This window comes from Clupea harengus, chromosome 3 (assembly GCF_900700415.2).
Source record: "Clupea harengus chromosome 3, Ch_v2.0.2, whole genome shotgun sequence".
NCBI classification, from domain to species: domain Eukaryota; kingdom Metazoa; phylum Chordata; class Actinopteri; order Clupeiformes; family Clupeidae; genus Clupea; species Clupea harengus.
In genome coordinates this window covers 18558074-18580730 of record NC_045154.1, presented here as the reverse complement: position 1 = coordinate 18580730, position 22657 = coordinate 18558074, and the positions used below count along the sequence as shown (strand labels likewise).

Below are 22657 nucleotides of genomic sequence, written 5' to 3'. Positions count from 1 at the left end.
CAGCCCACACACACACTACTATCTATTGATAGGATGTCACAGGGAGAAAGAGAGACAGAATGGCTCTGAAAATGAAACACCTGAGCCAGTGATATGCTCCACAGGAGGCCGTGCTAACAGATGACTGCACACAGGCAGCAGAGACCGAACCTACAGGGTAAAATGGAACTCGTCCTTGTGCCAGAGAATCTGCCTGTGCACACACACAGGTGTAATTTATGCGTGCTGTAAAACAGTTCAGTGTGACCTTAGAGTGGACTGAAGGGGGTTGGTGACACCCACACCCGGCCCAGATGACATCCTGTGTGTGTGTGTGTGTGTGTGTGTGTGTTTGTGTGTGTGTGTGTGTGTGTGTGTGTGTGTGTGCCCAGATGATGAATTGCTTCGCTAACGACTGGTGAGACTTCAAGGTGGCCCAATGCTGATATCCCACGGCAACCAAGATGGTGCCGGACGAAGCTATCAATATTGACAGAGCCTCCCATAAGAGGAGAGAGCCACTGGAGCGAAAACGGCCGAATGGACGGAGCACAGCAATTCAAATATGGAAGGTAAATACAGCCATGATGGGTCTGTGAAAAGCACACTGGTAGTCAGTCTCTCCCTCAGACCATCCTTGAGGCTTTACTTGTGAAGGATGACATTAGCAACATCGGGGCTGCAGGTTTATGCCCAAATGAAGTATATAAATCATTTCAATGAAGTACTTTTTTGGCGTGGAGGCAATTACTCATTGGATGATACTGTCTGCTAACCCAGTTTAAATGTCACAGGTCTAAATGCCGAAAGGAGTTCTAAGGTGGTCGGATGTGTGGCTGTTTCTACGCAGTGACAGACACAGCTAAGCACTACACAGCCCCTATGGATTGAGAACCCGCTGAAACGCTGACGCGGGTGGCATTAGGAGGGATTGAGCTGCAGACATCGAAATCCTTCGAAAGCATGAAATGCAGAAGCAGGCAACACCTTATAGCCACCGCAGCAGCAGCCGCAGCAGTCTGGGCGCACCATGCAGAGCTTGGCGCATCTCCTCCAACTGGTCCAGGACTCATTTGCCTAGCGACAGGGGTGCCAGGGGGTGCCAGGAGGTGCCAGAGGGTGGCAGGCGGTGGCCTAGGAGGACTGCCACAGTTGGGCTGAAGGGATTTGCAATGTAATTTTTTGTTTTTCTAATCGTTATTAGTATGTCTAGAGGCACCAGGAGAGCGAATGAAAAGGCACTGAGGCAAAGAGACCTGTTCGATAAGCTGCCACTTACCACAAAGGTGTCGGTCTTGTGTCATTTTGAGCCATAAGCTTGAATGTCAAAGTGTGAAGTAATTTCCTCCACTGTGACTTTAAATAACCGACCTGTTCACAGGAGAGTTAGCGACGTAAAGATCTAGGAGTTTGATTAAACAGGGGCTTCATTGCTCCACGTTAAAGTGTGAGGTTTACATCAGTCTGTCTTGCAGTCAGGACTTTGTGTCTCTTTTTCCCCCCAACCCCTCCCAATGGCTGCCTAACTAAAGCTAAATACAGCCATAGCTTCACCACACTCCACTACAGCTGACAACTTCATAGAAGCAATGAAGGGGGGGGGGTTGGGCGAGGCATTGCAGGCTACAAATAGCCAGGTGAAAATATATAGGCTATATGAAACAACTGACTAACACCTAAAGTTCAATCTCTCAGCGCTAAGGGGCTAATAGGGTTGAGTAAAGTCTCTTCTCTCAGATTGCAGCTGTGGCAACTAACAGCCAACCTGTGAGAAGTGGCACTGTGGCTTTCCACAGTGTGGGGTTGGGGTTGGAGTGCGGAAAAATACAAGAGCCACATGGTACTATGGTATTAACAAAGCTCAGCAAAACTAAACATAAACAAAATCCCCATACCTTGCCTGGCAGCCTCTCTCTCTCCTTCTATATCATATTGCTAATGCTAATACTGATAAAGTGGCCATATTACCTATTTTTAATTGTTTACCTAAATGTATCTCCTTATCTGTTAATCAAAAACATGTCTACTAACCAAATGTTCTTTCTCTTACAGTGTGACCTTTGCAAGCAAATGTGGATGGCTGTGGAAACGTTGTTCCTCATCACCATATCCATTAAGTACATATTGGCAGCCGAAGTGGCTTTTTACAGTGCTGGGTTGGGGTGCAGAACATACAAGAGCCCCATGGCACAACCCTCTTGGATTAAGATTTATAATCCATCACCCCCATAACGCCTGCCAAGACAATGGCCACTATGCAAGAGGCACACGGCATCTCACACACGACGCCGAGAGAATGAGGACACGGTTGCACCAGAGGAAGTGGTGAGCTGTACAGATCTGCGCTCGTCTGGCCCACCTCTTTCCGGAGCAGGTGATGAAAGGCCAGAGCCCGGAGCCCAGAGCCCGGAGCCCAGAGCCCGGAGCCCAGAGCCCGGAGCCCAGAGCCCGGAGCCCAGAGCCCAGAGCCCGGAGCCCGGAGCCCGGAGCCCGGAGCCCAGAGCCCAGAGCCCAGAGCCCAGAGCCCAGAGCCCAGAGCCCAGAGCCCAGAGCCCAGAGCCCGCAGGCCGCCAATCATCCTCTGCAGGATCGGGGGTGAACACGGAGCACGCAGCACGCAGACTAGAACCGTGTGTCGACTGGAAACTCTCAAATCTTCTGTGTTGACACCACACACGTGGCACACCAAGTGCCTTTTCTGCTGAACCACTTCTTGCATTATGCAGCGGGAAAGGAGAAAAAGACAGAGAGAGGGGGGGGGGGGAGAGGAGAGGAGGGGAACACATGTATGAGTGAGAGAGAAAGTGATATGGTAGAGAGCTGGAGGAGAGAAGAAAAAAAAAGAAGAGAGTGAGAACATCAGGAAGTGAGAGGTGTGGGAGCATAGGGACAGAAAGTGACAGAGAGAGAGAGAGAGAGAGAGAGAAAGAGAGAATGACGAGGGCGAGCAACAGAAAATGAGAGAAAGAGAGATAATGAGAGATAGGGTATGAGTCATAGGAAACAGACAGGGCCTCCTCTCCTGCTCCGAGGTGTTGGGGGGGGGGCGTCCCACAGGCGGGGCTGAGGTCTCTGACCCGCTGGACGCCAGGAGGAAGTCACTCGCGGCTGGCCACGGCGCAAAGCGAAGCAGAGGGCTACTCTGGCGGAAGAATGCCGGCCCAAACCAGTCGAGAGAGCGTCACGAGACCCGACCCCACGGTGGCCGGCTCCTAACAGAGCTGGCCTGTGTTCCTCCAGGGGCCGGGCTCCAGGACACACCAGGCCTTTCACAACGGCTCCCGGCTCCCACCATGACAAAGGAAAAGCAAAACAACTGAGACCCACCCTGTTCGTACGGGCTTCACACGGGCACAAGCATGACTGCCTCAGTGTTCTGCTGAACCAAGACCACGGTGTCGAGTCGACTTGACGTGCCTTGGCTGGAGGGAGAAGCCGTCAGTAGCGTAGCAGTAGTCACCCACACATAATTTCACAGGGTACGAAAAAAACCACACTAAGCACGGGACCAGACCAGTTCCTTATGCAAAACAACTGGCAGGCCGATGTTGGATTCACTTATGCTTTGAGCAACTTTCATTTCCCTTCTGGTGCTTTTATGTTCTGCCTGTCTGTATGGACGGTTTTCTCAGTTAAGGGTTAAATTCAGCTTTGTACACGGAGTTCTGTTCTGAGAGGAACCACCCCAGCACAGATGTGGCTGTGAAGATAGCATTTATCAGAGGAGAAGGGGGGAGAGGCCCCTGGATCCTGACAGCTAGAAGTGATAGAGGAATGTTGTGTTCCTTTCAGCAGCGGTACCAGCCAGTCAGCAGAGGAGCAAAGTCTAAGATAGCGTCATTCTGAATAGGCAGAAGCTACCTTTTCAAGTGCAGTTTTCTCTTTGTTGTTCCCAAGCAGGGGAAAAAATCTCTCACATTCTTCCAATGACATCACTGAAAAGAAAGAGAACCTTCAGGCTACTTTTAAATGTGTTTCTTTATTTAAGCGCTTTTTTCCTTTCCTCTCAAAACATGATCTGTCTAAAATAACCCAGGCCGCTCTTCATCTTGCCAGAGGGAATGTATTGTAACGTGGAGTTTAAAAAAAAAAAAACACTCTCTTTTAAATGGAGTCAAGCCGACAGACACAATCAGAACTTTTTATAGGAGTCTACTTGAGCAGGGGACTTGTGAAAAACGAACAGAAGGCGACATTTAAAACAAAAGCAGGGTAGACGATGACGTTTTAATGCCTCCCTGCCATAATCAGACGGAAATCAGCGACAGGAAACGACCAAACCTCTCCATCCACGCACACACAAGATTAATTGCGTCAACCGCTCGACAACATCACAACCACTCAAACAGCAGGAGTAGCCTACATATTTGGACCTCAGCATTGGACATTTGCCTTCTGAAGTTTGGAATATGTCTCCAACAGAGATGGTGATAGGGAAAGTCTGGTAAATGCCCACGAAGGCCTCATGAGAGCCGGTACAAGTGTAAACCTCCGTTCCTTCACCTGTGACGTCTTACATAAACAGGGTCACATATCCTCTGAGCAGATCCACGCAATGGTCGGATCGGGAGGGGAGGGGAAGAGTGGGGTTCGCTTTGAGTCTCACCCATTTGGACTAGTTCAGTGCTTTGGTGGCATGTGTGCCCAGCCATTCACAATAGCACGCCTTTCATACGTGCAACGCAATCTGCCTATCAATAATGGATACCCGACTATACTTTTTCCAGCTTGCGTCATGTTTGTAGGCATGATACAGAAGAGACACAGAAGTGCACATGAGGCCTTTATAAATACAATCAAATGAGGGCAATTACTCTGAGGAAGTTGGGGGTGTGGGGTGAGGGGGCTTTCGTAAACAGTCACAACACAACCACTCTGGCAGTGGTTGGGAGAATCATGCTCTGATACACATGCTAGGTCTTACGAGGCTGACTGGGATGAGAAAGTTGACACATAGCAAGTGAAGCCTTACATCACTCAGATATCACAACATGAAAATGCTGATCAGGCAGAATAAAACGATCATTAGGCTATTGGTTTGACTTTCAGTAACTCTGTTCTCTATGAATCACTGAATGGCCACGAGAGTCACAGGATCAGATCCTTCTTTTTAAGACACGTGGCCTTGTCTTTTTAAGTCAAGAAGCCTGGTCAAGAGCAGAGGTCAGCCATATCAAAACTATGTTTCAACTTACATCTAACTGTAAGCAATGGAAAAGACAATGGACAATTTCCATGGACAATAACTGAAATCCAAACATATTTATTATGAATATTTAGTCGGCTTGGATAATGTTGTCAAGAGTTAACTCACTGGTATCCACCACGTATTATTTAGAAGTTGAAAATAAGCAATTATGTAGGCCTTTAGGCCTACTTAATTTGATCTGCTATATACATACGAGTTATGTGTCAATAACTGTCAATATCTGAATCAATGACGGAAATTCAAGTCAGCTGCTGTCCCTTGTAAAAGACAAACAGCCTACTCCCCGGTATTATTGGTAAACACATTGGCATGGTGGATTGTACAATACAGCACTATACGTATCCTGCCCTTCTGTTTCAATAGTAGGCTAAGTCACCCTCAAAGGGTAACCTATGTGCTAAAACATCTGCCCAGCCAACCAGTCGGGTTTTGGGGAGGCTATACAACACTCAGAGTCACAACATGGATACCATTATACTTTGTGACTGAATACGATACTTAAAATGTTTAGCATGGAAATTCCAGTCTGAATTGTAACCTAGGCTACATGAAATAAATGTCGCTGCGGCCTCCCTATTCCATTTCATAATGCAACTACACACATTCCATTAGATCAAATGTTACCTTTGAAAACCCTGTTGAATTTATCATCAATCAGTTAAGATATGCAATAGGCTATTAAAATGAAGAAGCCCTTGGTGCAGCCGTACCCTCCCACCCAAGAAAGGAACCCGGTGAACTGACCGATCGTTGATATGAAGGTAGTATTAAAGGCGTCTTCGCTGAACCTGAACAGCAGACATGTCTTCCCAACTCCGCTGTCTCCTATGAGCAAAAGTTTAAAAAGATAGTCGTACGTTTTCGCCATTTACCCCCAGTTCCACCTCTTGTAAATGACAATCTAACAACAAGCTGTTTAGTCCTTTGACTGAAGCTCTGATCGAAATTCATACAGTGAGGAATGAGGGTGGACCAATTATGTGACGTCAACGCGCTGACGTCCTTCCGGGCTGCTTAGGGCAATGTAGTTTTCATAAACGTGTGCATCGTTTGTTTGTCATGTTAATAATAATTTTGTGTTTTGTGTAACACTCTGGCACTTTTTGTTGAGTTTGTTGTTATTAAGTTTGTATTTTTAATGTATCAATAAAAAAACGAATCTTATAGGCACTAAAATGTCAGATATTGTAAACACAAAACACGCAGTACAAATTATTTGTACGTTTTAAAGATTCAATGAATTAATAATTACGAAAGCTATTTAAATAACTTGTAAAAAGTATCAATTTAAAAACGATCAAACATGACACAGATAACGGTAGATGCAGCCTTCTTTGCGGAAGTAGGGTGTCATCGGGTTGCCAGATTATTTTGAAACCCACGGTTTTCTGGGGAATTTCTGTGGGTCTCAGTTTCGGTTTATGTGACTACGCACTTTCACAGCCTGTAAATTGCTGTAATAGCCTACCTGCCCTTCAACTCCTGCCCTTGGGAGTTGGTCTTTCAGTCAATGTTTCTTTTTCAGTAATAGTTTTAGTAGGCCTGTGTCTCGCACCCTACTTCAAAGTTGGCTTCTGTGCTGTGAGGATTTCACACCTCACAAATGTTATTGTAAAAATGTTTGTGTTGCAAACGAGGTTTATGAAAAAATATGTAAAAACAAAATACAAAATTTCACTAACATGAACATATCTCACCTAAACTGGTTGAGGAAAAGTCATGCAAGATCTATCAAGCGGAAAAAAATAATAGTAACCAGCTAACAATTACCGGATAAAATTCAATATACAATAACAATTTAATATAATAACACTGATGATTTCATTAATATGTCTGGCATGCTTTTATATTTTGACATTTCAGTTTTCATAAATATTGCAGTTATATAAAACACAGTATGGAAAGTTAACATATCTGACACTTCATCCAAAATATATTCTCCACACTGTCAGAAGACTAAATCAACAATAGCATGTAATAATTTCTTTAGGACATGTCTTAACATGTATTTGAAGCATCGTTTCGAAGGATTGATAAACACTCTTGGCAACCAACAGCTCTAGCTATCCAACCAGCCAACGCAGCGAGCTTCAGGTACAGAGACCAATCAATCTGCGTATTTGAAAATCGTGTACTTGAGAAAATGCCCGTAAGTACAATTGGTCTTTTTACATTTGAAACTACGTTTTGTCACCGTGACAATCGTTTGCATCGAGAAATCAGGAATGGCATTACCAGATTGCAGTGATTCAGATATTTCAGATTTCTCTGTGTGTTTATTGAAAAAGTTTTCCTCCTAACACATGGCACACTGGGAAAGGCTTTGTTACAGGCCTGGGTTTATGTCGCACATGTCAGTCGTATACAAGTACAACAGTATACTTTTAGAATTTTAAGTATTGCTCTGAAGCTTAGGTTAAGCCTTCTATGATCAATTCTAAAGTCTGTGTGAGGAAATCATATGCTAACAGCTAAATGTATTAGCGAGCCAGCAACCTTACTTGCCAAATGCAGGCTAACATGTTGACTTCGTAGTTGTAACGCTAGTGTAGTAAAATCAATCTGGGCTTGCGTGTTTGCTTTTTTCGTCGATTTGTATAATGTTTTAAAGCTGCGTATCTACTTTCTCTGTGTCGATGTCAGAAAGTATTCAGTAGCCTCATGTTTTGTTGTCATCTCGTTAATTTAACCCTTGCATCTCCCTTCTGTCTCGTCTTTGGTGAAAGTGTAACGTTTGTTACATTGCTGGCAAGGAGAAAAGCCTTTCAGAGGTGTACTCCAGGACAAACTTTGGGCTTCAAAATATGTGTCTGACTAAATCGTTTTATAGCTGGTCGGGTTAAGCTTGTTAACATAGTGTCCCTTTTTATTGCACAGTTGGCTATAGACCTGCTCCATCCCTCTCTGGACATTGAGAGGAAGCAACACAAGAAAAAGAGACTGGTACAGAATCCCAACTCTTACTTCATGGATGTAAAATGTCCAGGTAAGGACTCTGCTGACGAGCAGACAGACTTTATAATCAGCCGCTTACCCGTTCACGAGATTTACGCCATTTATGACGTGTGTAGTCGACTCTGCTCACGATATAACATTAACATTGTTTTTCCATAGGATGCTATAAGATCACAACTGTGTTCAGCCATGCCCAGACAGTGGTACTGTGTGTGGGGTGCTCCACAGTACTCTGTCAGCCCACGGGAGGAAAGGCCAGGCTGACCGAAGGTATGCACAGTTCACAAGTACACTGAAGGCACGAATGAATACAACATAGTACATACACTTGGGTATTGAAATGAACTACAACTCAGAAATATTGTGATTACTTATATGAATGTCTTCCTTGATTTACCACAAAACAGGGAAGATAGGAGATAATAAGCCAAATTCAAACACGTGTGAAACTAAATGCATAGGAACCATCCCATGTCAGGTGGCGATGACTTGAGTGCAATGACAGAGTCCTAACCAAATCCCCCCTTATGTGTTTTCAGGTTGCTCTTTCAGGAGAAAGCAACATTGAAATGGAATTAATGATCATGTTGGGGGTTGTGTCACTGATCAATGCCTTAACTATTCATTGAATACAATGAATGAAGTATTGATATGTAATTATGTATGAATGGTACATGGCTAATTATGTATGAATGGTACATGGCTTCTTTCTACCATGTCATCAGTCTCCCTTTTTGAATAAAGGTGATAATAGCATGGATTTCAACCTGTGTCTTTGTTCAGTTACATCGTTTTCCACCTGTGTGTCTTTGTTCAATTACATAGTTTTGGTCTGTGCACATGTTTCGCTGCCTTTTATAAAAAAAATATGAAGTTCATCAGCTGTGGTTTCAGTATAGCATTTCCTCCACACACTGACTTAGGCTGGTATTATAACATCACATTGTTAGATTCCCTGAAGTAAGATATGGTGACGGACAAAAGAACTCCGGAGATTCCAAATGGCAGTGCTCTGGGCTCTTCCTGGATATGGATCATAAATGTATTACTAGTCATCTCAAATGACCCCCGTATCTTTTAGATGCATACGTAACACAAACTAGCTGTAAATGTAGGCCTTACGGCCTGGCAGTCTACGGTGTTCAGATTTTTAACAAGGCCCGCTCCATTCTTAATCAGTACACCTTAGACCTGAGGGGGTTAAAGGTACCGTGTCTAGTTGTCAGAGGGCAATCATTTTTTTATTGTCCCAGTTTCAAATGAGAAGGAATGTAATGAGGAAGCGTGTCAGCTGTATGCATGAGACGTTTTTATTTCAGAAACAAGAGTCACCATGTGCAGGTCCATATTGTGAGAGGAGGCGTGGCCTTCACAGAAAGCATACAGAGTCCATCATCTGCAATAAAGGCCCTGTTCATGTGCACTTAGAAAAAGAGGGGCAAAAATACACAAAAAAACTCCACATTGCCCTTTTCTCTTTGGCAGAAATACAAAAGACAACACAGATGTTTGTAACACCACACTTAGACATCACGGTGATGAGATGCATGCAAAATACAGTGGTATCCCATTCCTGGGATCAAACAAAAGACAATCAAAAATACAGTTGCATTGAGAGGACAATAAATATATAAAGACGCCTGCATCCCCACATGGTCCGTTCACATCTCCCCTTCTCCTGTGCACATATGGTCTTGTAAATATTTAACAGCAGTTGACAGGTGAAGCACGCACACGTTTCACTGGTATACTGACCCACTGTGAGGCTTCAGAGGCTGGCGATTTCGTTAGTTATTGATGGCCCACCCAGGACAAGAATAGTGATGCTCAGTATACACGTAAACTCACACTACAGCAGCTGCACAACAAACAAAGGGTGTGGGTTGAACAGGGTTGTGTACAATCACTGTGTCTGACACTGGACCCCCTGACCCCTGGGCCCCTCCTCGTCCTCCTCGTAGGCCTCCCTGCTCTGGCTTTTCCTCTGGGACTCCTGGTCCATTTCACAGAGGTCCGCCTCCTCCATGTCGTCAGTGAACATGGCATCATCCCGCACAGGAAGCAGGTCCTCCAGCTGAGGTAGGAGGTGCTCAGGAAGCCAGTCCTTCTCTGGGAACTCCACCTGAGAGAATAAGAGTCTTTTACTTCAGATGTTACTACCGTTCTTCCTTCTGATGCATCCCTGCCAACACAATGGTGACAGGGACGCCCTGGCTGCCAAGACAATCTGACAGCAAGAACTCTTCCATGGGAAGACTACAGTCAATTTGAAGAATTACTCTTAATAGGGCATTCATCAGTATTACATCCTCTTTAGTAAACACATCAACACATCCTCGAAATGAAGAGGCATGGCAGTTGTGACGTCTCCTTTCCCTAACTGAAAGGTGTATTTTATTCTTCTCAACCAGAGAGAGCAATTTTAGACAAAGCCAGTCTTGTCTCATGCCAATGTAGAAACCAAAAACATTGTATGCATTACAGTACACTGTTGAATTTATACTGTATTTAAGAAAACCTTCTTGAGTTATGCACTCAATCTGATGGCATTTTTCAAAGTAGAATACATTTCAAACAATAGCATCGTGAATTTTGTATTTTTCTTTACACCTTTTTTCACCAACAGCAACAAGTGATGCATAAAATAATTGTATATTCCACAACCACTACATACCTGGAACTGAATGATGAGAAGTCCTTTCTCAAATGGCTGCTTGTACGCCGGCATACCTTCTCCTTGTACACACTTGATATCGTTATGCTTCACCACTTGACCTGCAGAGGAACAAGTGCACCCAGCAGTGCCTTCATGAGTGACCGTTCAACATTACCCTCACCACCACATCCAGTATTGCAAAAAGCATGTGGGCATGTCCTGAAGCAGAGTAACCTTTTTTCACTGTCATTTTGCAACACTGAAACGATGCTACTGAAGAGTAAAAAGAGATGAGGAGAAAGCAGGACTTACCTGGCGGAGAGTTGATGATCAGTGTCCTGTCGTCTAACGTGCAGACGGTCTTCTTGAAGCCACACAGTGCCTCCACGAGTTTGATGTTCATCTTCATGACAAGGTTGTCCTCCTGACGCTTGAAGACAGGATTCTCCTTCTGGTCCAGGACAATTATGACATCACCGGGTTCCGAGCCAGGCTCCTGGTCTCCTTCTCCCTGGAATGTGATTTTCTGACCATCTCTCATACCTACAGTGAGGAACGTTACATGTGTCACCTGACCAACATATCGTAAATATTTGACAATGGTTGATGGCTAGTGTACTGTCACTAAGCGTCATCTTGGAAGCAATTAAGATAAAACTAAAATGTGTGTTCATTACATAAAATACTACATTTTTGCACAATAAACAGTAAAATAAATACATTGGAGTTTTCAGCTTTCAGTTTTACTGTAGCCAAATTTTACAGGAGCCAAACTGTATATCTTCATGAAACAAAGCCCCCCTACCTTTGTCGATGTGCACTTCCAAAATCTTTTTCTTGCGTTCCACCTTGTGCCCAGTGCAGTTCTTGCATCGATCTTTAGCACTGAAGCTCTCACCCTGGCCTTGGCAATCGTTGCACATACTCTGGATCTGTTGGATCATCCCCGGCCCGATCTGCTGTACCTGGATCTGTACGCCTCTGCCTTTGCAGGTGGAACACTTCTGTAGGGTGCCCTTCTTGCCACCATAACCTGCCAAGAGCAAGACTTGTTAGACGTTTGTACACCAAATCGTTTTTTACATTGATACATTGTTTCTCAGGGGAGCAGTTGACTGTGTGTGTATTTATATTATGCAATATTTAAAAACCCAGACTATATTATGATGACAAGAGTCTTCATTTGAGAATATGTGTTTATGTGACTGATACCCACCATCGCATTTCTCACAGATAACGTTCTTCTGAAGGCCAAGTTTTCTAGTTGTGCCGTTGTACATTTCTTCAAGTGTGACACTGAGTTGATGAACTACATTCTTCCCTATAAGAAAAAAAAGAGATACAAATAAATTCACTTAGCCATTACGAGGCCATTTACAGGACACAGCCTGCCCAGGACACTCATTGAAAGGCAGTGACCGGACTAACATGGTCTCACCAAAATCAGCCTAAATATAGACTAGAGCTCTATTTTTGGCCATTGAATGAGATGTTCTAAATATCACTTCACAGAAATGCCTCAGATTAGTCTCTAGTCTTTCAAATACTTATTTTAAAAATTATTATTTCAAGTATTTTGCATTATCCCTTGACAATACAAGATTAAGGACACTGTCTAGAAAGGATCATTACCTTTCCTTTCTCTCTGAGTTCTTCCACCACCCCCAAAGAACATGTTGAAAATGTCCATGGGGGAGGAGAACCCTTCTCCTGTCATGCCCCCTTCTTTAATAGCTTGCTCCCCTCCTTGGTCGTACAGGTCCCGCTTCTTTGGATCAGACAGCACCTCATAGGCTTGGGATATGAGCTTAAACTGAAATATGAAATTGAGGGGAAAAAATGAAATGTAACCTGTTGTTCACATTATGCACCGTCACAAATTCACTAGCTTTGCTTCGAATCATTCCAATCGATGTAGTTAACGTTATTAGCTACAACTTATTGTGGGTGTAATGCTGACTGTTAACAAGGACACCGTAAACCATTCTTTAAATATCCGAGACATTTGAACACATTACGCAATATTAAACTACTATTAAGCAACGTCGATATTAAAGGCAGCCAAAACTGGCTAGCTGGCTAACTGCTTAACCAGCTTGTTAGCCACTTCGAGAAAGTTCCAGGCATTTCGGTCACTGTCTGTTCAGAACCCTGCTAGCTAGCAAGGTATCTTAAAAATAACGTTAACCAGCTGTAACTCGCATTGAAGAAACAGAAATACTTATTATTTACCCTTTCGCCTTCATTGGGGTTCTTGTCTGGGTGATATTTCAGAGCTAGTTTTCTATAAGCTTTCTTGATTTCATCTGGTGATGCCTTGGGGCTAACACCAAGAAGGTCGTAAAAACCGGTCTCTCGAACCATCTTTGTGCAACCTTGTCATGGAATGACAAAAAAGAAGAAAAGCAAAACACATATGACAAATGATGACTTTATAGTTAGGCTGACATTCTTTCTTAATACTAACAGACTGACACGATAAGTTAACATTTCATTGTGTAACATCGCAAGCCACTCTGACGTTAGCTACCTCGCTACAGTAACGTTACTGTAAGCAAGCCTGCATTCGAGTATTCAAACATACACACCACCCTTTTAATGTCCTCCCAAAATATTTAATAATTTAGGTGAATAACTGAAGATTGACATGTTCCTCCTTCCAGATGTAACCTGAAGATAAATACTACTTACTATGGGTCCTTTTAGCCAAATGCCGGTAGATACGTTGTGATCTGTTACCTTTGTCATCAGAGTCTGAAACACAAGTCGCATGGCTAGCTAGCTCTTTATATAAGCTCCTACGGTAGAGAACTTTCTGGAGCTTGAGCAATGACGCCGGAAATTTCGCAGGGTGGCGACTACTAGAAAGTGCTAATCCAGTGCTGCACACTGGAAGCCCTAGATGGTAAGGTTGTTAGATATGTGTTACATCAGGATAATAATAATAATAATAATAATAATAATAATAATGACAATAATAATAATAATAACAACAACAACAACAACAACAATAATAATAATTTCATGGAATATATGCAAATAAACAATATGCCTACATATTATAAAAATACATGTCTTAGTCATAACATCAAATGAAAAAAGTGTAACCTTTCATATGCCTGTAAAACTCATGCACACATGCATATACAACATTTTAATTTACGTGAAGTCAAGTAGGCTAATAATAAGAAAAAATGCCTAAAGCCTAACTTGTTTTGGGCATAGAACATTGAGGATTTTCAGTAGGTTTGAACTTCTCTAATAGACATGTCAAGTAAATTGCCTGTCAAACTCTGCCTCTTGAGAGAGAGAGAGGTGTTTTTCGGAGCAAAATCTCTTCATTTACATATAAAAGGAACTAGGCTCATTGAGATGCAGAGCATGTTCTTGCTTTAAAAATACACAGACCCAGAAAACTGTCTGTTAACTTTGAATTATCCAAACTTTTACCTCATAAGCACCACGTACACATCTGACAGAACAGCAGCCCAGCACAGCTCAACTCACTTTAGATGCCCCAGTGCAGGAGAATAGAGGTTTAGAACTCAAGAATAGTTTATCTTCAGGCCACTGCGGAGTTACGGGGGCTTTCACTAGAGCCCTGGAGCCCCAGATCCAGTGGGAGGGGGGGGGGGGCTGTGCACTCCTCGCACCTCATTGTGCCAAGGAGCGAAGAGGAGCGTGAAGCACACAGAAGGCACAGGCAGCATGGGCAGTCGCAGTGAAACATCCCAACCGGCCGATCTGCAAGAAAATTCCCACGAGAATGGGGAAATCCCAAGAAATAGGTGAGTTACTTTGTCATTTGAGTGTGCTGATAGTAGTTTAAAACTCAGGATACATTAAGGCACGGCAATGATGATTCCAAAGTGGTGACACCGCCCTTTTAATGTCACCACCCTTGAGGGGATCATTCACCCTTGAGGGCATACCTGGGCCTACAAAATGGATACTGGGCTTGGACCTTGAATATCACTCAGCGTTGTCAGTAATGTTGGTTTCACTCATGTTTCAGCTAATGATAATAACACTGACAAGCATAAAGCATTAATTACTTTTTTTTAACTGAAATATGTTTCATGTACAGCTAAAGTTCAATGGTCATTTTGCTTTACCAGTGACGGTCCTGATATTTCTTCAAGTGAAGGAAAACTGCTGTGTTCCCAAATAAGCTCACTTTCACAGGCATGGTCATGGTTTCATTTTGGCCAGTCGTTATTCATTTTGAAGGGGGAACCAGCCAGTTCTATGACTTCATTAAAGTCTAATGTGTTGAAAGAAATGAGACAGACCCTCTTAAACAGTATGCATTCTGCAGAATGAAAGAAAGCTGTCACCTTGGTGCGCTATTTGTCCTTGCCACCAACACACTCAGAATCGGAATGAGGAGCGGAAGTGAAAAATCAATTTGGCTGCCAGGTTTTAGCCGTCCTGCTGACTTTTTTAGAAAAGGCCGGCACCGAAAGAGCATCCCTATGAAAGGACTTAATCACGGCCTTTAAATATTCAAAGACAAATGTGCTTATTCCCGTAGTTTTGCTGCCTTTCATAAACATTTTAGTTTATTTAAAAGAAAAAAAATACTTTTCCCAGGCTCATGGGGACAACCTGTTCTCTGGCGTTCTATTTGCTCCTCTCTCGGCTAACAAAGCCACCGGGTGCTTTTGGCTGGGGAGTTCGAAAAGTCTGACATTGTGTGCGGTGACAATAACACTGGGCATTAGTGCCATGTGATCCGCTGGGAGCAGTGACCGCCTCGGGCCAGAGCTCCAGGGGAGGCTGAGCCCAGTGTCCTCTGAGGGACTTGTTTCCTCTCTCTCTCTCTCTCTCTCTCTCTCTCTCTCTCTCACTCTCTCTCTGTGCCTTACAGCCTGGATTCCTCGCCACAGGGTCCCATGACGGACCCCAGGAAGGAAGGAGAGGATCAGGATGCATCCCGTGAGTGGGCCGTTTGGTGACAAACTGTGTGTGGATGAGTGGATGAGACGGCGGTGTTTAAATCATAGATGACCATCGAGAGGCAAGACTAGTGGAAGGACAAGGTGTATTCGTCAGGGGTAGACCACTACTGCTGTGTAATCCTCATTTTTTAAGTAAAGTTGGAATGGATTTAGAAGGCATTTGCTGATATTTGCATGTAAACAAATGCAATCAAATTCCCAAAAGAGAGAAACGAGGTGCTTTGACTTGCTTTGCTTTGATTGAACATGGACAGCCATGCCATAAAAATGACATCATCAGGGTAGACACAATTCCAGCAAAAAACAAAAACAAAACTGGACCTTTAAAGATTCTGAACTGTGTGAGAACGTAACTGTAACTGTAACTGTAAAAGAATGGTTACAATATCGGCTATTAGAGAGCACTCATCAAGCAAGACATGCTCTATGGTTTGCCAAGATTCTGAACTTTGTGATTTGTTTATTATAACTCCTTCCCCTCCTGCGGGCGGCAGAAGCACAGAGGAGGAGTGTGGAAGAGGTGTTGGTCAGTACAGAACTGGCTCCGGCTCAGTGTCTTTGGAGCACGGACGCCAGTGGGTCTGTGCTGCTCCGGATAGATGAGGACTGTCTAGAGGAACCAGTCACTGTCCACCAGATGTTCATGGCCTCCGTTCAGAAGTACGGTGGCCTGTTTGCCCTCGCAACCAAGAAGAAGGACAAGTGGGAGAAGATCACTTTCTCTGACTATTACCACTGTTGCCGGAAGGCCGCCAAGAGTTTTCACAAGGTGTGAGATGACGGTAAACTTTCCCTGATCATGTCATTTTACATTTCCATGCCTGTGGTTTGTTTATTTCCAGGCCTTATGTGTGTTAATTTGTATACGGTATTTGTTTATGTGTGTTTATCTGTGTTCATTTTGTCTAATACATGTTTTGTTGCTACCTGAAGCTCGGTTTAGAGCGGTTCCATAGTGTGGCCATCCTAGGGTTTAACTCAACAGAGTGGTTCATCTCGGCCATTGGCGCCATCTTTGCTGGGTGAGATGAACTTGCTCAGAGTTTGGAAAAACAAATGCATCCAAGGTCTCGTCTGTAAACAACTCTGGCTTAATCCCTCTAACCAATTACTAATTTTCTGGTATCCAGGGGTATTATGACAGGGATCTATGCAACCAATTCTCCTGAGGCTTGCCTTCATGTGGCCAGTGATTCTAGAGCTAACATAATTGTAGTGGAGCACCAAAAGCAACTGGAAAAAATTCTACAGGTAACAAAAGACTACAGCTCCTATATAGTACCACCTTTACCTAGTTCTGTTGTGATGCCAGTCTTTATTAAACGGATGCATGTTTCTCTGCAGATAAAGGATCAGCTGCCCCATCTGAAAGCCATAGTGCAGTACTCAGAGCCTCTGCAAGAGAAGCTACCCAATCTCTACACGGTGAATGTTTAACACAGCAGTGTATTTTTAATCTTTTCATGTCCACGAGGTGACTAATGTCCACTGTACACATAAAGACTTTAACAGCATTAATTTACTCGCCAGTGGGAGGAGTTTATGGAATTTGGGTCGGATGTGCCTGATAAGGAACTTGATGACATCATCAGTAGCCAGAGACCCAATCAGTGCTGTGTTCTTATTTACACATCTGGGACAACAGGCCAGTCCAAAGGCGTGATGCTGAGCCACGACAATGTGAGTGTTCCTCTGATTGGACCGTGGCGTTTGGGTAGGTTTCAGGCAGACGTGCCATGTGTGATATTCAATGATGATATTCAAGATACAAGAAAGAGCTTGATGTTAAACATAGACATAGAAGTTCAACTTCAATTTCCCACACTGCATTCATTACCTAGTTATGGGTATGTATCATGGTAATTGCCAAACAACCACTAAGGGACTAGATCTTTCCTGCCAGGGAATATCTTGGTATCTTCCTGTGTATCCGCAAAGTCATGTTGGTGGTGTCTGCTAACCTGCGCTCCCCTGTGGTGACATACAGATAACTTGGACGGCCATCCACGCTAGCCGGGCAGGGGACATGCAGCCGGCAGACACCAGGCAGGAGTCCCTGGTGAGCTACCTGCCCCTCAGTCACATCGCTGGCCAGATCTACGACCTGTGGACGGGCATCCAGTGGGGTGAACTGGTCTACTTTGCACAGCCAGATGCTCTGAAGGTAAAAGCCGCTGAACATGGGCTTGTGATGAGTTCAATTCAAGTCAATTCAATTTTATTTATATAGCACCAAAACAATACAATTGTCTCAAGGCGCTTTCCAGAGAGATGTCAATAAGAAGATAGTGGGAAATCCAGACCATGAGTGAGCTGATGTGTTGTCTGAGGAAAATGAACAGAGTAGAGGAGTTGCATGCAGGGGCGGAGATCCCATTTCGTTGTAGGGGGGGGACAATACACAGACAAATAGGGGGGGGGGGGGGGGGGGGAATTGCAGATGACCCCGCCCCTTCCCCCCGCAACGAAGTTTTGCCATCTTTTTCACATGCAGGGACATAATAACTCGTTTTTAAAATACACAGAGGAACACAAATGTCCGGCAAGGCAAAATCCCCGGACAATTTTGGAATCCCTGCTGGACACATTTTTTTAGGTGTCGAAAAGAGGACATGTCCGGATATAATTGTATTTACAATGACTGTTGGGGGGGACAACTTTATGTGAGGGGGGGACGTCCCCCCCGGGATCTCCGCCTATGGTTGCATGATCAATTAATGTGTCACTAGCAAGCGGTCAAGCCCTGAAGACATGTATTTGACCACTTGATCCTACTAACTTCCTAAGCTAAAAACTATAGTAATTTGGCATTAAAATAATCCTTTTATTTTAGTCAAAGGTATTTTAGTCACAGTTTTCAGGTATCATATATACACTATATTCATTGTGGATTCAGGGGAGTTTAATAGGCACTCTGAGGGAAGTGCGGCCCTCATCCCATATGGGAGTTCCTCGTGTTTGGGAAAAAATGATGGAGAAGATCAAAGAGGGAATCTCTCAGTGTGGCTACATGAAGAAGAAGCTGGTGGCGTGGGCCATGTCAGTAAGCTTGGAGGCCAACCAAAGGTGTGCCAACAAGTAAGCTAACTTTCCCTCATCTATCCCACTGTATTGTCTGCCCTTTTGGAGAGTGTTCCAGCCACAGTGTTCCAGTTCCAGTGTTCCGGTTCCAGTGTTCCAGAACGTTCTGACTAGATGCTTGCTGCTGTTTTGTACTTCTCACCTGTCCCTTAGGGATGGGGAGAAACCATTTCTTTTTGCTCTGGCCGATGGGTTGGTGCTGGAGAAACTGCGTGCGGAGCTGGGCTTCTCGTGCTGTCAGAAATTCTTTTCTGGAGCCGCACCCATAGGAAGTGAAACTGTCCAGTTCTTCCTGGGGCTTAACATTCGGCTGTATGAGGCCTATGGCATGAGTGAGAGCACTGGGCCTCACTTCATGTCAGGTCCTAGGGCTTACAAATTACCCAGGTAAGCACCCCTTATATGGCCCACGCCACTTTGGATGCAATATATATTTGCTTCAAGACCACAAGATAAATGGTAAAGTGATTAGGTAAAGATAGAATTATGGGATGGAGTTAACAATAAGTTTAACATGAAGTTTTTAAGCTGCTTAACTGTTCCTTCATGTTTTTTGTTAATATTTAGTATGTAATTAATATTTAGTTTTGGTAATTATAGCTGTGGTAAAGTTGTTCCAGGCTGCACGTTCAAACTGGCCAATGTTGATTCCGACGGAACCGGGGAGGTGTGTTTCTGGGGCCGAAATGTCTTCATGGGCTTCCTCAACATGGAGGACAAGACCAGGGAGGCTCTGGATGAGGAAGGCTGGCTGCGCTCAGGGGACCTGGGCAAGGTGGATGAAGAGGGCTTCCTCTTCATCACTGGAAGGATAAAAGGTATGCAGGAATGGGTGCATTTATGTAGTGCTTTCCAGTGCTTTTTCGTCTACATACTATGAAACAAGGTTCATAGACAGCATGTTGTGGCAAACTTGTTCATTGTTCATGTTTTAGGTTGTATTGTAAAACAATCTTTCCCAAGTATATATGACCAAATGAAAAATGTGAAATAAAAAAATTAAAAAGTAGAATAAAAGATGACCTACAGGTAGCTGGTTTGACTGGACTCATGCCACCACTATCAGTCTGTAGCGTCCACCTGGACAAAGCGATGGCTGCCATGACCAATGCCCTCACTATGACTGAGTGCAGTAGTGAGCAGAGAAGGAAGTCAAATCCCAAGCAGAGGATGATAGCCGCAGAGCAATAGCGTCAGCTATAAATAATGCAGATGCAACAGGCAACAGAATCCAATGGACCTCATTCTGGAACATTTTCTTAAGTGTCTTCTTACGAACTTCGTGTGATTTGGAAGCATAGGTTGTTCAGAGGGGCTGGAGTAATCACAAAAATCGATCACTTGATCCTCGGGAGTCTGTTACTGGGAAATATTTTATGTGAATAAAGGTTTCTACACGACTTTTTATATGTCTACATCGACTCGGTTTGTTGTTTATATGCTACACGTATGCTGTCAGGGCAAACAGAATATTGTAGGTCTTAACTGAAGCTCTCGACCATTATGTTTAGCTTGCTGCTAACACTTTAACTGAAATCTATTAAAACACATAGTAGCTAGCTAGCTCTTAATAAGTTACATATAACGTTAGCATGCTGATATTAATTATATGGTGTTTCTGTAGAACATGAGTTGTTGTCAACATAAACAATTGATTGTTGTTTACTTTGCTCATGAACATATTTGGGGCAAAATTATAATCCACTAACTAGCTATTTAGCTTCCTAGCCGCCAGCACCGGCAGCCAGGTCGAAGGCCAGGCCAAGAAGACATTTCTTCCTAACTTTTTCTTAACTGCGTTTAAGAATGAAGTCCAATGTCATCTTATCCATTACATGCTCACTTGATCATTTTAGAGTTAAAAAATCTTCTACATTATTTTGGGACTTTAGTATTATTTTGTTGTTGTTCGTATGGCGTTATGCAACTTGAATCGGAATCAGAATTGTTTTTATTGCCAAGTAAGTTTACGCCTACCAGGAATCTGTTTTGGCATATTGGTGCCGACAATAAACATAAAAAGCATAATAAGTACTGAAGGTAGGAGAGGTCACTGTGCCCCTGCTGTCTCCACACCACACAGAGCTCATCATTACTGCGGGGGGAGAGAACATCCCTCCTGTGCCCATCGAGGACGCGGTGAAGAAAGAGCTGCCCATCGTAAGCAACGCCATGTTGATCGGGGACAAGAGGAAGTTCCTGTCCCTGCTGCTCACCTTGAAGGTAATGTCATCATTGCATTCGCAGTGCCATTACCGAGGCATCCTAGTGCGAGTCATGAACAATTGAACTTGCCATGTGATAAGCACTGCTCTGTGCCCCACTGGTGCCTTCATGTCTGAAGCTCATAGTAGAGTGTGGTCAGCCCACATGTCCTAATGCTTTTTTCAGTGCCTGAGTAACACAGAGACCATGGAGCCAATGGATGACCTGAGTCTGGAAGCTGTGGAGTTCTGCCAGCAGCTGGGCAGCCAGGCCACCAAGGTGTCGGACCTCATCGGCGGGAGAGATAAGGCTGTGTACCAGTCCATTCAGGAGGCCATCGGCAGGGTCAACTCCAGTGCCACCTCCAACGCCCAGCGCATACAGAAATGGATCATACTTCCCAGAGACTTCTCGATCACAGGAGGAGAGCTGGGTAAGGTGTCTCTTAAATCACCACCGGTATAGTGTGTTCAAAAAGTCATAGAGGGATACATTCATATAATAATCCAAAAATGGCAGTGTGACAATGTTGCCATCTTGTCTTTCTAATGAGGCTGCTAGTCTCTGAAGAACAAGAAAGCTTGTTTTCTGGAAATGTTAAGTCATGGATCCCTTTCGCAGGAAGTGTTTGTACCGAGTAGGCTGTTCAGATTAGATGATAACACGATAGACGAGGTGGCTTCCATCTCTCCCACTTGCTGCAAAAGGCCATTGTATCCTATACCCATTGGATCTTGTGCCAAAACAAAGCCAATAGCTATCCATTATCTTCTCTTTTACATGCCAATAGCTAGCCATTCTTTTGTCTTTTACATGCATATATTACTTTGTGAAGGTCAATGCTACTCTTTGATCACACCGAGACACCTGAACCAAGATCGTATTAAATCATACAGGCGAAGTCTAGGCAGGATGTATACTGCGAGTTAATTTGCTGTGGATAAAAATGTCACGGCAACTAACTGACACATCTGCTCACATCCAACTCCAGGTCCGACTATGAAACTGCGTCGTCCTGTTGTCCTGAAGATGTACCACAGCGAGATCGAGAACTTCTACAAAGAATAGGACACATCCTTCTCGGCAGCAGAATTCTAGTATTATGTCTGAGGACCTACACACTGTAAACACTTCTAATAAGAGTCTTAGGGAAGCACTGACATAGCACTACAAACTCCTATATGACCACTTACACACTTATGACCATCCTCTAACCAAATGCCTTATTTTATGAAGCAGCCAATTACAACTCTACTAGCCACAGCAGCCTAACACATAACATTTCTTGTCAAGGGATTTTAGGACTATAGTTGGAATATCTTTGTTCCACACTACACCGTTGTATGTTTTGTTCATGCAGTTCGCAGTATGACGAGTAAATATTTTACATACCCTTTTCTGTTGTGGGGCATTTGAATGTTGTCATTGTGATTGTCTCACGTAAATGCAATTGATATAACTCTGATGACGAGAATAGGTCCACCATCACAGGGTAGACTCTCTGACGAGGAGCAAAGGCATGTGTTTGTTGTCACATTCCTTTTAAATAGGCACTGACCAGCATGCTAACCAACACCCATTTAGAATGTACGAGAACGGGTACAAAAATTG

At 43.8% G+C, this 22657-nt stretch overlaps 4 protein-coding genes across 5 annotated transcripts in view; 2 read left to right on the top strand and 2 right to left on the bottom strand.

The window, feature by feature from the left end:
• rab8b (RAB8B, member RAS oncogene family) overlaps positions 1-6166 on the bottom strand; it is a 15256-nt gene extending 9090 nt beyond the window's left edge. Inside the window, exon 1 of the mRNA XM_012818697.3 lies at positions 5933-6166. Coding sequence (XP_012674151.1) covers positions 5933-6056 — 124 coding nt within the window. The 5' untranslated portion in view covers positions 6057-6166. The remainder of the gene's footprint in view (positions 1-5932) is intronic.
• Positions 6167-7217: 1051 nt separating this feature from the next.
• On the top strand, positions 7218-8909 carry rps27l (ribosomal protein S27 like). Its single transcript, XM_012818680.3, has 4 exons — positions 7218-7337; positions 8066-8174; positions 8303-8413; positions 8683-8909. The coding sequence occupies exons 1-4, from the start codon at positions 7332-7334 to the stop codon at positions 8709-8711; spliced, it is 255 nt and encodes an 84-aa protein (XP_012674134.1). The 5' UTR covers positions 7218-7331; the 3' UTR covers positions 8712-8909.
• Positions 8910-9432: 523 nt separating this feature from the next.
• Positions 9433-22622, bottom strand: dnaja (DnaJ heat shock protein family (Hsp40) member A). 2 transcript variants are annotated; one of them, XM_031564837.2, is made up of 8 exons: positions 22439-22622; positions 13032-13174; positions 12432-12612; positions 12016-12120; positions 11605-11832; positions 11112-11342; positions 10818-10918; positions 9433-10265 (listed from the first exon to the last, which is right to left on the bottom strand). In XM_031564837.2, the coding sequence occupies exons 1-8, from the start codon at positions 22530-22532 to the stop codon at positions 10047-10049; spliced, it is 1302 nt and encodes a 433-aa protein (XP_031420697.1). In that variant the 5' UTR covers positions 22533-22622; the 3' UTR covers positions 9433-10046. The 2 variants fall into 2 exon arrangements, with proteins under 2 accessions (XP_031420697.1, XP_012674135.1); XM_012818681.3 differs by lacking the exon at positions 22439-22622 and adding an exon at positions 13491-13657.
• On the top strand, positions 14463-22442 carry acsbg1 (acyl-CoA synthetase bubblegum family member 1). Its single transcript, XM_012818643.3, has 14 exons — positions 14463-14587; positions 15670-15737; positions 16255-16529; positions 16694-16782; positions 16891-17011; positions 17105-17185; positions 17291-17440; positions 17748-17924; positions 18657-18838; positions 18995-19228; positions 19442-19659; positions 20925-21064; positions 21233-21479; positions 22038-22442. The coding sequence occupies exons 1-14, from the start codon at positions 14508-14510 to the stop codon at positions 22112-22114; spliced, it is 2139 nt and encodes a 712-aa protein (XP_012674097.2). The 5' UTR covers positions 14463-14507; the 3' UTR covers positions 22115-22442.
• Positions 22623-22657: the final 35 nt, after the last annotated feature.

Bases quoted from the DNA above. Each gene is read 5' to 3' on its own strand.
- dnaja (XM_031564837.2), bottom strand. From the start codon at position 22,532: ATGGTGGACCTATTCTCGTCATCAGAGTTATATCAATTGCATTTACGT. The intron at 12,121-12,431 runs GTAATGATCCTT...TTTTTCTTATAG, and splicing joins AACTCAGAGAGAAAGGAAAG to GGAAGAATGTAGTTCATCAA. The intron at 10,919-11,111 runs GTAAGTCCTGCT...GTTCCTCTGCAG, and splicing joins GATCATCAACTCTCCGCCAG to GTCAAGTGGTGAAGCATAAC.
- acsbg1 (XM_012818643.3), top strand. From the start codon at position 14,508: ATGGGCAGTCGCAGTGAAACATCCCAACCGGCCGATCTGCAAGAAAAT. The intron at 16,783-16,890 runs GTGAGATGAACT...TCTGGTATCCAG, and splicing joins ATTGGCGCCATCTTTGCTGG to GGGTATTATGACAGGGATCT. The intron at 21,065-21,232 runs GTAATGTCATCA...TGCTTTTTTCAG, and splicing joins CCCTGCTGCTCACCTTGAAG to TGCCTGAGTAACACAGAGAC.
- rps27l (XM_012818680.3), top strand. The intron at 8,175-8,302 runs GTAAGGACTCTG...GTTTTTCCATAG, and splicing joins CATGGATGTAAAATGTCCAG to GATGCTATAAGATCACAACT. The intron at 8,414-8,682 runs GTATGCACAGTT...ATGTGTTTTCAG, and splicing joins AAAGGCCAGGCTGACCGAAG to GTTGCTCTTTCAGGAGAAAG.